This window comes from Acartia tonsa, chromosome 1, assembly GCF_053477335.1.
Source record: "Acartia tonsa isolate MP-2025a chromosome 1, ASM5347733v1, whole genome shotgun sequence".
In the NCBI taxonomy this organism is placed as follows: Eukaryota; Metazoa; Arthropoda; class Copepoda; order Calanoida; family Acartiidae; genus Acartia; species Acartia tonsa.
In genome coordinates, this window is record NC_137260.1 from 59,478,822 (window position 1) to 59,492,869 (window position 14,048).

Consider the following 14,048-nt stretch of genomic DNA (forward strand, 5'->3'; position numbering starts at 1 on the left):
TAATAAAGAATTTCCAGGTTCCTTTTTAATATTTTGGTGTTATTATTATAAAAAAAAAATAATCATATTAACATTATTAAAATTGTTTTACATGGTAAAAATATATTTATAGTTATAATACTTTAAGCTGCCATGGTGTCGACGAAATAATCAGGTAGATTACCTCATATATCAGCATGTTGACAATGTTTCATTGATGACCACTTTAACTACATGCTTTTTAGTCGATTTAAAACAATGTTTGTTAGCTCACTGCTACCAGGAAAAACTGGGTTAAAAAATGTCTTTTTAAAATATTTGTTTATTGAATTGTTAATTGTTGAGGGTGTTCAGTGGTATTGCTTCGGTGTTTCCCCTCTGAAAATAAAAACAATAATTAGTGAAATAAAGTAACAGGATGTCTGTCTGTACTGAAGGATCTCGCTTATCGCCGAACCAATATGGTTCTTTTTTACAGTATAGATTCTCATAGGTCCTGGAAAGGTTTAAAGCTATTTTGGGAGAGAGTACCACCACCCTCCCAAGAAAATGGCAAAGAAGGATGGGGAAAAAATAACCAAATTCAATTAAAATTCCTTTAAAGTGAGTGGGAGTTTATTAAAAAAAAGTAGTTTCTCATAAATTTATAAAAATGGTCAGTCTATCTTTGAAGTTATCCTGTCCATTATAAGAAACTTTAACTTTAGTTATTTTGACGCTGAGTTTGAAATGATAGTTTTTAAACATTTTTACTTTGATGAGGGGTGTTTTCCAGGGGCAATTTCTCTTGGAAGGGTGGATATACTCTTCCCCAAAATATCTATAAACCTTCTTTTGCCCAAAAGGAAGCTTTAGTTTAAAGGAGAACCATATTGGTCCAGTGGTTAGCGAGATCCTAAGGTAAACAAATACACAGAAAAAAGTCCTGTTAATGGATGTTGCTGTTCTTGTTTGAAAACAATATTTTTTGCGCAAATAAACAGAAAAGTCAATAATAAAATAATTTTCCATCAAGTTGAACAAAAATAATTTGATGAAATTATCCAAATTATCTAATTAATTCTACTCTACAAAAAAGTAAAAAATACATGAAAAATTATTTCTAATTAAGTAACAAAAAGAAAATATAAATATAAAGAGAACTCTAATCAGACACGCGTTTTAGTAAATTAAAAAGTATTCTTTGAGTATTTTTCTAAAGCAAAGCTTTTCTATGTTAGATGACGCTAATTGCTAAAAGCTCTGATTTCTGATTCCTATAACGAGAAATCCTGTAACATAAAAGTATAATAGACTCGTCGCAAGAAAGTACATATATCTTTTCAAATCATGATGATTGTTTAAAGCTAAATTGGCAGCAATGTTTTATACAATTACAATAATTCTTTAAAGTGAGGAATTATATGACTATAAGAAATAAGAACAGCATACTGCATTCAAATAGATTAACATCAAATATTTTCTTAATCTGGAATAATATTAGATTTTATTTATCTATAATACAAAGTAGAATGATGTCTGTCCGTCTGTCCGTCCGTCTGTCAGTCCGTCTGAAGCTTAAGATCTCGGTAACCACAGAACCGATTGGATTCTACTCTTCAGGGAATATACCTACTGGTCCTGTGGTGGTTTTAGGCTATTTTCTTGGGGGGTGGGATATCCTCAATCATCTAAAAACAAAAAATCCCCCCCAAATTTTTTGAAAGAATTTTTTTCGCATATGTTTTGCAAATTCGCCCTTTTGGCGACCCACAAAAGTTAGAGGCTAGGGGCGAAGCCGATAGTATTTTATAAAGCATTTTCATTCTTTTTAGTACATGTTTGGCCAACTGGGTAATAAATTAACCTTCGCTTTTTATGATTATCCCATCCTTGGTTTTATTTGTCATTGTCTGTATATAGAAATAGTTAGATTTTCTTTTTACTTTTACTATTTTACTTTTCCCGTATATCTTGATTTTTCTCAGGTATATGTATGGATCATGGATGATTAGTTATTTCTCGTATCGTATTATAAACGGCTTACCGCGGATATAGAATGTACAATTATAAGATTAAAACCAGTTTTTTCAGCCCCGAGGTGCCGAAGGCACGGGCTAAAAAAACTGGTTTTAATCTTATGATTGTACATTTTTATATTCGCAGAAAGCTGGATATAATACGATGCTAGACATAGTTTTTTCGTATGGATGAGAACCGGTTCCTATCCACCGGATTCGAATGGATACGAGAAAAAATTTTCCCCCCCGAACTAATCGAATTTAGAGTTTTAGAGTTTATATTTATGCTAGCAGCTACGTCCCCAGAGGCCTGTAGGAACACTTGAAGGGGGAGGGAGGGGGATTTGAATTCAAAACACATTTTTTATTTTAACTTTAAAAAGAAAGTTTAAACAATTATAGTTTCGGGTTGTATTTTTTTTACTAGGGGCAATTTCTCTTGGGAAGGTGGTGGTACCCTTCCCCAAAATAGTTATAAACATACCAAGGAGCTATAAGAAGCTATCCTGTAAAGGAGAACCACATTCGTTCATCGAATAGCAAAATCCTTCAGTTCACTGTTGCACCGCCAGATGCAAAAAGTTTATTTTAGTGTTGGGCAAAAATGACTTTGCAATTGTATCAGTAAGTAGGTTTAATTACACCCTTTGATAATTTTAAAATCCAACTAAATCTAATTTTTGAGAAAATTATATTTGAAAATTTTAAGTTCAATTTTCATCCCCTAGGAGTTACCAAACAATCACGACAAGAAAAGCAAAGATTATTAATTTAAAATTTTAAACAAGTTTGCTTTTATAAAGTTCTTCATAAAACCACTCCTGAATGGAGTTAATCACTGGCCATTTTTATCAGTTGTTTTGCTAAGGTCACAGAAATTCAGCCTTAAATAAATCATAGATAGAGTGGTTTTATGAAAGACTTTATAAAAGCAAAGTTGTAAAGAATTAAAAAGTATGAATATTTGTTTTTCTTATCATGGATGAGTGTAAGCTCTTAGGGGCTGAAATTCGAACTTGAAATTTTCAAAAATTAGATTTAGTTGGATTTTAAAATTAGCAAAGGGTGTTATTAGACCTACTTACTGATACAATTGAAAAGTCATTTTTGCCTAACACTAAAATAAACTTTTTTCATTTGGCCGTGCAACAGTGTACAGGCAGACAGACATATAGACAAAGATTCTGTTACTTTGTTATAAGGATTATAAATATCGTTACTTCGATAATATGTCAGGCAAGACCACTTTAATAAATGCCATATTATCAAAATAAACATAAAATTTATATCACCCATATGTTACTAGTTTTACCATAAATAATTATATGTGATTCTTTGTATACAATAATTAGAGGGATGAAAGTGTTGTTGATTATTACAAGCACCAGTATTCTTTACCTCCCTGACTTTATAGTAAGAGTATTTATATTTATTGTTTCCTATAAACCCCACTCAACCATTTACTGGAATCAATTTTTTAGGTTGGTACCTCTTACATTTAGTGGGACATTAACTCCCCCCCCCCCTCCCTTTATTAATTGTGTGATAAGGGAGAATGGGGACTTTGGACTGTAAAGTGTACAGGTACCCAAAGTTTTCTTATTAGTTGGCTTTTAAAGTTTGGTTACTTTTGTTAATTATAAATTGGTTGGTTCAAATTAAAACTTTAATCTGATGAAGAGGTCATTTTGTCTATCACCATCTGGGGTGTACATGTGCAAATTTTAGAGAAAGCCCAATCTTTCCCGCTTTTGTATTACTTTTGAGGAGTATGATTTCAGTTACGTCATATACGTTTCGGGAAAGAAAAAGGGAAGGGGGGAAGAAAATCTTTTCAAAAGAGATGGGAGAAAAGGAAAGAGAATTCCTTCCCCCCTTCCCTTTTTATATGACGTCACAGGAATCGTACTCCTCAAAAATTATACAAAAGCGGGAAAGATTGGGCTTTCTCAACTTTTATGATTATTATATTCTAATTAGTAAAGAACGTGTCCTAACTTTTGTGATTTTTTAACCCATCCGTGACGAGCTCCCAAAGTTCAAAGTTTTGATTCACCGGGCTTCAACAAAATTGATTTTTTCAATAATTACTCAACATAATTCAAAAAGTAAGGGGTCAAATTAAAGATCTTACTATTTTTGTTCATAATGGCAATTTTACTTTTTTTGTTGCGTTTTAGTACCTTAAAACCAACTTATTTTTTTAAAAACTTAAATTACTTCAAAAATAAGAGGTCTACAGAAGAAAACGATTCCATATATAAATTCTATGGATCATTTTACATCTACTAACCACTAACAGCACTGACAAGCTATCTTTACAGAATGACAACTTTTGACAAAGGTATTTGTGCTCCACTGCCTAGCAGAGGGATGTTGCTATATTTGTTCACCAACTTTTTTACTTCTTAGTTCTTACCTTTTTTACCCAGAAAAAAAGTAAGAAAAATTATATTTTCCCAATACTTTTAGGTATCTGTTACGTATTGTTATATAAACTTACAATTAGATTCATTTTTTTATATGAAACAAGGATGACAACATCCATAAAAGCGAAGCTCTGAAACGGTCGGACAAACGGACATTAACACTGTGTCAGAACTAAATAATCAGAACATAAATGAATAAGGGTCAAAGTAAAACTGTGAGTAAATTTGTTGAAAAACTTTTTGATACAGGATAATGTTTATGGACATACTTACATTATAGAACTTGAAAATAGAGTTACTTTGCTTCTAAAATTGTACTCTGTTGTCCTAAGAATCAATATACCAAAAATCAGATAAATCGGATAATTAGATCATATAAAAATTTGTTATTAAGAAAGTGAAAAAATCTACATTTTAAAATGAACTTAAGGACATTCTGGTAATGATTAACGAGTTGCTACGCTTTCTAAATCGTACCTACCTACTACAGGAATCACCGAGCAAAGTTTGAAATCGATAGGATAATTCTAGCATTCCTAAATTAGCAACAAAAAAAGCTAACCGTCTCGGTTGGGCGGAGGGACGTACGGACGGACGGACCTACCTTAATTATAAAAAAGCTTCGTTTAAAATAAAAATAATTCGCCTTTCCTCACATAAAAATTATTTATGCTTCAAAACTTCTCTTTTACAGGAAGGGGGAAACATTGAACTGAAAGTTTTATATACACGTTCTCTTATTAATTGTATTAAACATTTGGGTGCTTATATCAAACCTTGATTGGTTGGTTCAAACTGTTTAACCACGTGTTAATAAATAATATCTAATGTGTATTTTTTGTTTCTCATTACCTTTGATTATCTACTTTTTGGAAATGCAAATTACTATTTAAGATTACAAAATTCATTTTTATGATGATCATTAGAATTACTTTTTTTCTTTTAAGTGTTCTTTTGCTTATCGTTAATGCGCATTTTTATTGTTATATGTTTAGAGTGTACATATTTTACATAACTAAATTTGCTAAGATAAACACTAAGAATAGTTTATTTTGTTTTCATCAAACTTTATCAAAATAATTGAAGCTTTAGATATGTATTTACTTTCGTACATGTATCAAATTATCAGAATAGCATATATTATTACATCAGCACAACTCTTATTATCACAAGGATTACAACATCCACAAAAAAAATCAGATAAACGAACATTATCCCTTGTAGAGTGTCAAAACTTCATACGCGCATCAATTTATAATTCTTTAAATTTTAATTTAAAATTGCCTAAATATGGGAAAAACTGTTTAAGGACATACTAACATTTTTAGGAATTGATTGAAGAGATGCTTTCCTTATAAAATAGTACCAAAAATCAGGTTATAGGTTATTTTAGGTTAGGTTAGGTTATATTCGGTTATGTGATTGCCTCACAGGGTTAGAGCCCCTCGAAGGGGCTAGAAATAGGAGAAAAGCTACTGTGAAAAAAAAAGAAGAAACGCCCCTTAAGGAGCGTTGCCACGAAAGGGACTATACACCGAAAATTTTATTTCTGAAATATGAAATGATGTGAATATAATGATACGCGGAAGTAAATTCACACCTGAAGGTTTAAACTATATAACATTTGTTTTTCCTACTATGAGAACACGAAAAGTACTCATTCATGTAAAGTGGTAGCCAAAAGGTTTTTTGAGTATATGTTTCTTCGTATTTTCATAGTAACTTTTCTCCTATTTCTAGCCCCTGCAGGGGGCACTAACCCTGCGGGGGCCTGGGACAATCACCTAACCCAATATAACCAAACCTAACCTAAAATAACATATTAAAAGCCATATTCAAAATACAGCGAATCGCCCTTTAAGGGGCGTTGTCACTAAAAGGATATACTAAACACTTTTTTTAAATGCATTGATGCCCTTATAATTTACCTTAAAATGTTCTTTAGTTTACATTTAACATAAACGTACGGGGAGAAAGTCGCTCAAAATCACCCACATGACGTCATAAAAATGAGGGATTATCTATCTATTTTTTAGGGGTTTTCTTTCCCACTTCTCCTCTTATCTTCCTCATTTTATAATGCACATGTCTAATTTTTTAGCGACTTCTCCCCGTACCATCCAGCCAAACTGCACACACTGCCATGTCCACCGAAATATATTTCGAATAAATACTTATGAAGAAAAGAACTTTTATGAATTTATCATATTAAATTTGTTATTTCTTAAACATAGCACCAGTTAAACTTAAACCCAAATCCTCCTTGACGATTTGCTAGATAATTATACAACTGACAAAATCAATTATATGTCAATAGTATATCAGCCATTACCGCAAGTCGACATAAACAATATCATCATCTTTTTTATATTGACATGTCGGTAATATTTCAGTCATGGACATTTCATTTAATGTCATTTTGTCGACAAAAAGCATTAAAATTCCATATCGACATAAATGCTAATTGTTTGACAGAAAAGATCTTAAGTATAGATGTATATACAGACAACTACCTCCCTTCCTTTTTCAAAGACCTCTTTCGTCCGCTGCTAAATTATTTTCTGCTACTTGGCTGTTTTAATATAAGCGACACCATTAGTTGATTTTCAATGACCCAATAGAAAGGTTGCACAAGGCGGTTGCAATGGGGAGATACAGTTATCTAACCCTTTCTCCCACTAGTGTTTTACTCTAATTTTGACAGGATGCAACATCTTATGGAAACAAAATTTACCTCTGGGGAGGAGGCGAAGTACTTATTGATGATCTGCTTGGTGCCGAGAACCTTGTGGAATGTCTTCCTGAACTGTATGGACATGATGCAGAAGAGAACAAAGTTGATGGAGCAGTTCAGCAGCGCCATGATGTCCATCATCTCTCCAAGCTACAAAAGAGAACAGTTATTTAGATCACATCGTATTATAAACAGCTTTCCGCCGATATAAAAAAAAGTACAATTATAAGATTAAAACCAATTTTGTTAAGCATAAAAATGAAGAAAAAAAATTTATGATATTCTCTGAATTTCATACAAATAACAATTTTAAAAAGGCTTTTTTTCGTATTTCTAACCCCTGCGGGGCCAATTCCTAAACCTGCGGGTAAACAATTACCTAACCTAAAATAACCTGTCAATAGCTACTGTGAAAATACGACGAAATCCGCTACTTCGTTTTCTTTCCATGATTCAAATTTATTTTGAAATAAGTAGAAGGATATTGTTTTTTTTTAGCACAAAAGAGTGAGGTTAAACATAAAAATATAATTCATTTCGGCCTGGTACCTTATTCTTCATGATATATAGATATTAGATTTCGCCTTCTATATTTCAATTTAAAAAATAAGAAGAAAAAAACTTACTGGGGAGTAACAATCCATAAAGAACTGTTCACCAAATACAGCAGATAGCACGCCAAGAATTCCCTAAAAATTTTTAAATTCATAAAATACAAAATATAGCAAATGTTTTGAAACAATCAAAGCGTTCATCAGATTAATGTAGCTGATTTTAGTGCCCTAGCAAAATGGGGATAGATGTCACAGCTTTTGGCCTACCTATTCTATTGACGTCAAAGTAGAGGGAAATAGAAAAGGGAGAGGGAAAGAAAACCACTGGAAAAGAGATGGAGTGTAGGGTATTTTCTGACGTCAATAGAATATGTAGGCCAAAAGCAGTGACAGCTTTCCCCATTTTGCTAATGCACTATAGACAGCTACCAGATTAATAAATTTAACAGAAATAAATATATTTTTTACTAAAAGCTATTTTTTTTTATTTTCTCTCCAATATTGTAATAATAAATTAAAATTGCAAAAAATTATGCTGATAGTTTAGGCATGCAAATAAAACTGATATATTTTTTAGACATCTAAACGTTTACAAATCACAGTTGAAACATGTACACAAAGCTTTGCAATCAAAGATCAGAATAGTTTAAAAGAATAGATATATTAATACTTGGATGTTGCACAAGATTTTCATGTACTCTAATTAAGCGATTATCGCAGATGGCTAAAATAACGATACAACCCATTCCTTTCATTGTACATGATTAAAGAACTGACCAATAAATGAGGTCCTTGTTAGCAACCTAAATCAACCAAAAAATTTCACCTGCCTATTGACGTAAATTCTATATTCATTTTAAAACAGTGCCTTGTAATCTATGGGTTTCATCTTTTAACAAAAATATTTAAAAAGAAATTCAGAAGACCTAGTCGTAAAAGAAATATAAAAGTAAATACAAGAAACCCATGTCAAACTGAAAAAGTTTGATAAGTAGATATTTCATTTTTTGTATTGACTACCATTTCAATGAAATTCAAAAGTAGATATTTCATATTTTGTATTGACTACCATTTCAATGAAATTGAAAATAAAATATTATTTTATTTTTTGTTTTACACTTTTTCTTAACTCTTTTAGTTAAAATTTAGGTAGAAGTTTTAGCTCCTAGAAAATATAAAAACTCTAAAATCCTTTCGGCATAAAAAAATATTATTTGACATAATAAAAGCCTTAAAAACTGATCATAAAAATTGCCATAAAAAGTGTAGGGGGGGGTGTATTGGCGCAAAAAAATTTGCAATAATGGTTTTGATGATGGATGTTGCTTTAGAAGTAGTATATACGGTTTTTGTTTAAAGCTAAATATCCCTAAAAAGCCTCAACCGATCAGATAAGGATTTAGGATAAGCTTTAATAACTTCTTGTAGTGGATTTAAAAGTAAAGTTACGCTCCTTTTCAGGCAGCCCTTAACAGCAATGGGCGATGCCTCAATTTTCTTACCAAAAATATTACATTATTTGAGATGGTGCAAAATACATATTATCAATCTTCATTTTATCATTAATCATCAAACGGCTGGTTGGGCAAAATTGCATCCGTATTTTCAACCAGGTATTTAAAGGGATAAGACAATGGCAAATAAATGAATGTACATCCCCAATGACTATACACAAAATTACATCTTCTGTAGATTACAATTAGTTGTTGAAATATTTGGACACCAATCGAAATGAAATAAATTTTCCTAAAATTGTTGAGCCAGCAAATAAGAAAACGTTATTATAAAACTTTGAGGACAAGTGTAATAAACAGCTCAATGTACCCTTCCTTCCAGATCTTTAACTCATGGATACACTGTTAGGTCAATAATACAAAAAAGTACATTTCCAGTATGGCATCGAAACCGATTAATATCTGTTGAATTAGAATCGGTTCTCGGTCATACTGTAAAATCATGTATAGCATCGTATTACAGGCAATTTTCCACGGATATTAAAATAAAAATAACAAAAGTTTTGTTAACCCGGGCCATAAGCCAGTCGTATCTAACAAAACTGGTTTTAAACTTATAATTTCTCATTATAATATCCGTGGAAAGCTGTCTATAATACAATGCAATAAATAACTATTCTCTATTTTTATATTATAAATGAATAGCCCCAAGAAGTGTTTTCCCCTGCACTGTAATATCATAACATCTTTACTTAATTTGGCATCATGTATTTAGTTTTAAAATCTTAATTTTATCAAATTAGTATGACGAACATTTTAATAGGACCTAATAATTATCGTATTATAAAAAGTAGTAAGGTTTGAGTCTGTCTGTACCGAAGAATTTTGCTAACCGCTGAACCGGTATTGTTCTCCTAAACAGTGTAGCTATTAATTGGTCCTTGTATTTTTTTCTTTTCTTTTCTGTTGATTATCTGTAGTATAAATCAAAACTTAAGTGGAATAATTGTAGGTCATTTCTAAGTTATTGAACTTGTTAAATGCTCTATATTCAGCTATGCCTTTTTAAAAATTATTTAACGCTATTTGTCTATTCCTCTATCTCTGAATTGACTGCACCAAACCTTTTTGTTTAGCATGCAATACCACAAAGAAATACTATAGATCTGATCAGGAATAAAGGATAGTTTTAGAAATAAACTAAGGATGACAACATTCATAAAAGCGAAGCTTAACAAACCAGACGGAAAGACAAACGAACATAAGCAAATATAAAGAAATATCGTAATTAATATTCAGTATTATGTAACTCTGAACCAAACCCTACGTGTAAATCTCTACAGAAATTATTTAATGTTTTAGGCTTTAATAACATTGTGTCCAATCATCCTAGGATTCAATATTCCAAAAATAAAGAGAATTACAAAAATGTAGTCAAAATAGCTAAACTAGTTTAGACTAAATAAGAAATACGACTTTATGGTCTTGATTATAGAGTTGCTACGCTTTCTAAACTCTTTCAGGAATCATCATGCAAAGTCGGATATCAACAGGACAATTCTAACATGGCTGAATTAATACCTTTTATAATGTTTCTTCTAACTTTTAACTTCATAAAATGTCATATTTTTTTGCCAGTTTTTGATGTATGTTCCCTGTTACATATAATACAGTAAATAATCTAATTATGGTAACCTGAGGAAATTCTGTAAGTAGAAATAGAAGCAGAATAACAATAAGAAGTCTGGTCGTTCGGTCGGTATTGCGACCCCGTCTCTTCTTGTTACTCTGGTTGGAGCTCCTGCTCGCCACAGGAATCTTACTGTTTCTACGCGTCATCGGGTTGTTCTGAACGCTGGCCGACAGCGGGACGGGAATTCCGTCCGCGACTGTGGTTGCGCCGCCGTTTTCTATGTTTTTGTCGTCTCTTTGAATATCTCTGCTGGCACTCTAAAATCAAAAATATAATTAAAGTTTTTAATGAACCTAATTAGTTAAAATATTATGATTCTTTCAGGAAATTTTAAAAAAGGATCTCTTTAAAAATCATTAAAAAGGTTAAAAAATATTTCTCTGTATAAAAACATATATAAGTTGACGTTTATATTATATAAAGAACAGCTTTAGAAAAAAATAAGGATAACGAATTTTTTCTTAGACCAAATTAAAACTTCTCTGAATAGTCCTTGTCTTAGATTACACGCAGACATACGCAACATTTCTAACTATGGTAGTACGCATAAACAAACCCACCCCCCCCCCCCTAAAATATTTATATACTCTGTGGCGACTCTGACCCCTTTAAGCCCTATCCCTATGACATGAAACTCTTCTGACCTTAACCTAACCTAGCCTAACCGATTTATTCAAACAGTTGGTATGTGTAACAGTAACGGTATGAGGGAATTAACCGTTTGTACTTTTTGGTGCACTATATAAGTCTATATATTATGTATAGTAATTATGTTCAGAAAGTAGCAAAGGTTCTGTATAAATGATTCTCTACGAGTAAGTCTGTCCTTTCTGGGAAAAAATAATCTGCTGCTATTTAAAAAGCAGTAAGTTTTTGGTCTAACGTTAAAGATCTCGGAAAATGCTGGATAGAATCAATTGTACTTTTGGGTATAGTCCTTTTCGTAACATTTCACCTTATGGGGCGATTCTTCGTATTTTTCACAGTAGCTTTTCGGGCTCTAACCCTGCGGGGCCAATTACCTAACCCTGTGGAGCAATTACCTAACCCAATATAACCTAACCTAAAATAACCTATAAAAAGCCATTTTAAAAATACGACGAATCGCCCCTTATGGGGCGATGTTACGAAAGGGACTATTCCCGTACTTTTCAGTACAGCTTCATAAAGATATTGGGGCGTTTTTAGTACCTCTTCTACCCTCCCCTAGAGGCAAGTGGCGAAAAAAATACTTTTACCTATAGTAGCACCTAAAACAATTTACAGATAAACTGGTCATTAACTGCTTTTACCCCTCCCCCCCTCGTCCTATTTTTGTAAATTTTTCTTGCTGCGCTACTTATGGAGATAATTAACCTTTTTCCAATCACAGATCCTCTAATAGCGTCGTCGTGTTATAAATAAATTAAAATTATGACAGTCGGGGAGTTGAATCCATTTTATAGAAGCAGAAATAAAATCTATGATTACGGTTTTGACCCTATAAAAAACGTAATCTTCCATTCCACTTTGCCCTCTCTTAGTGATGACATCATCAACGCTGATATGATTTTTGAAATTTACTTTTCCAATTTTGCCTCTCTTGGTGATGATATCATCAATGCCGATACGATTTTTGAAATGTACCATTTCACTTTCAAGAGAGGCGAAACTGGAATGGTGGTTTACACTTTTAACAACGACATAATTGAAATTATACATACTATTTTAAATTATGTTAATTGTAGGAATGTATAAAATACTATTTATAATTATTTTTTTTTATGTAAAATAAAAATATTAACTAGAATATACCATTACTATTATGTCGATTAAAATAAGGAAATCAATGTTTATGAATACGCTGATATGTAAACATTAATGTACCATTCCAGTTTCGCCTCTATTGAAAAAGGAATGTTACATTTCAAAAGTCGTATCGGCGTTGATGATATCATCACCAAGAGAGGGGAAAGTGGAATGGAAGATTACGTTTTTTAGAGGGTCAAAACCATAATCATAAATTATATTTCTGCTTCTATAAAATTGGATTCAACTCCCCAACTGTATGATAATGAAAATATTAGGGAAATAATGTTATTATCCAATCAAGTTATTATATACATTATGTAAAAAAAAAGTAATGAAAAACCAAGGATGAAAATTAACGCAGGAGCAAAAATAAGTTTCAATATTTCAAAGCGATTTGATCTGAAACCTCTGCATTAGAGTAAAACACTAGAGGGAGAGAAGGTTAAATAACTGTATCTCCCCATCGCAACCACCTTGTGCAACCCTACTATTGGGTCATTGAAAATCAACCAATGGTATTGCTTATATTAACACAGTAGCAGGAAATAATTTAGAAGCAGAAGAAAGAGATCTTTTAAAATAAAGGGAGGTAGTTGTCTGTATATATACATCTATACTATAGATATGTTACCTCTACCATAAATCAAGTAAAAAAGTAAAATTTTTAAAGGTGTTTTAAAATCACGCAAAAGTGAAAAGGGAGAGAGGGGACACTGGCCTTTAGATTACACTGGTGCCCAAAGTTTTATAAAGACGATCTTTACTTAAACTGACTTAAATCTTGGGATATTTTTTATTAAATTTTGATTGGCAGGTATAAACTATCAATAAACCAGTTTTTTTAGCCCCGAGATGCTGAAGGCACGGACTAAAAAAGTGGTTTTAATCTTATGATTGTACATTTTTATATTCGTAGAAAGCTGGATATAATACGATGCTAGACATAGTTTTTTCGTATGGATGAGAACCGGTTTTTATCCACCGGATTCGAATGAATACGAGAAATTAATTTATCGTAGATTGTCTTATCCCTGAATAATACTGGTTTTTCGTTTTGAAGATTTGTATATATAAAAATGAGACTTTAACCTAAAGATATGAAATCTCAAGAGGCAGACGGACAAAGTAAGTTGTAAAAAAAACGTTTGCTGTTCTAGGAAACAACAGACTAATTTAATAATATAAAAAACTAACAATTAAATCAATTCTTGAGTTCATATTTTCAGCTATTTTAAGCCAAGATAAAAATGTGAACAAAAACTACATAATTCAAACTTTTGAATGTATGCAGCTCTTCATTCACCTTATCTTTAAAGAATAGTAACTAGGTGTCTATCTATCTATGTGTATTTAGCGTGAGATCTCGCTAACTGCTGGACCGATATGGATATTCTTTACTGTGAAGCTTCGTTTG

The 14,048-nt window shown here is 31.9% G+C and overlaps 1 protein-coding gene across 2 annotated transcripts in view; it reads right to left on the reverse strand.

Annotated features, from left to right (window-relative positions):
* Positions 1-240: 240 nt before the first annotated feature.
* LOC145325071 (G-protein coupled receptor dmsr-1-like) overlaps positions 241-14,048 on the reverse strand; it is a 71,519-nt gene continuing 57,711 nt past the window's right edge. For both annotated transcript variants that reach the window (XM_080167913.1, XM_080167906.1), the window contains exons 11-14: positions 10,846-11,100; positions 7,769-7,831; positions 7,143-7,292; positions 241-357 (exon numbers count right to left, since the gene is read on the reverse strand). In XM_080167913.1, coding sequence (XP_080024039.1) covers positions 313-357; positions 7,143-7,292; positions 7,769-7,831; positions 10,846-11,100 — 513 coding nt within the window. In that variant the 3' untranslated portion in view covers positions 241-312. The remainder of the gene's footprint in view (positions 358-7,142; positions 7,293-7,768; positions 7,832-10,845; positions 11,101-14,048) is intronic.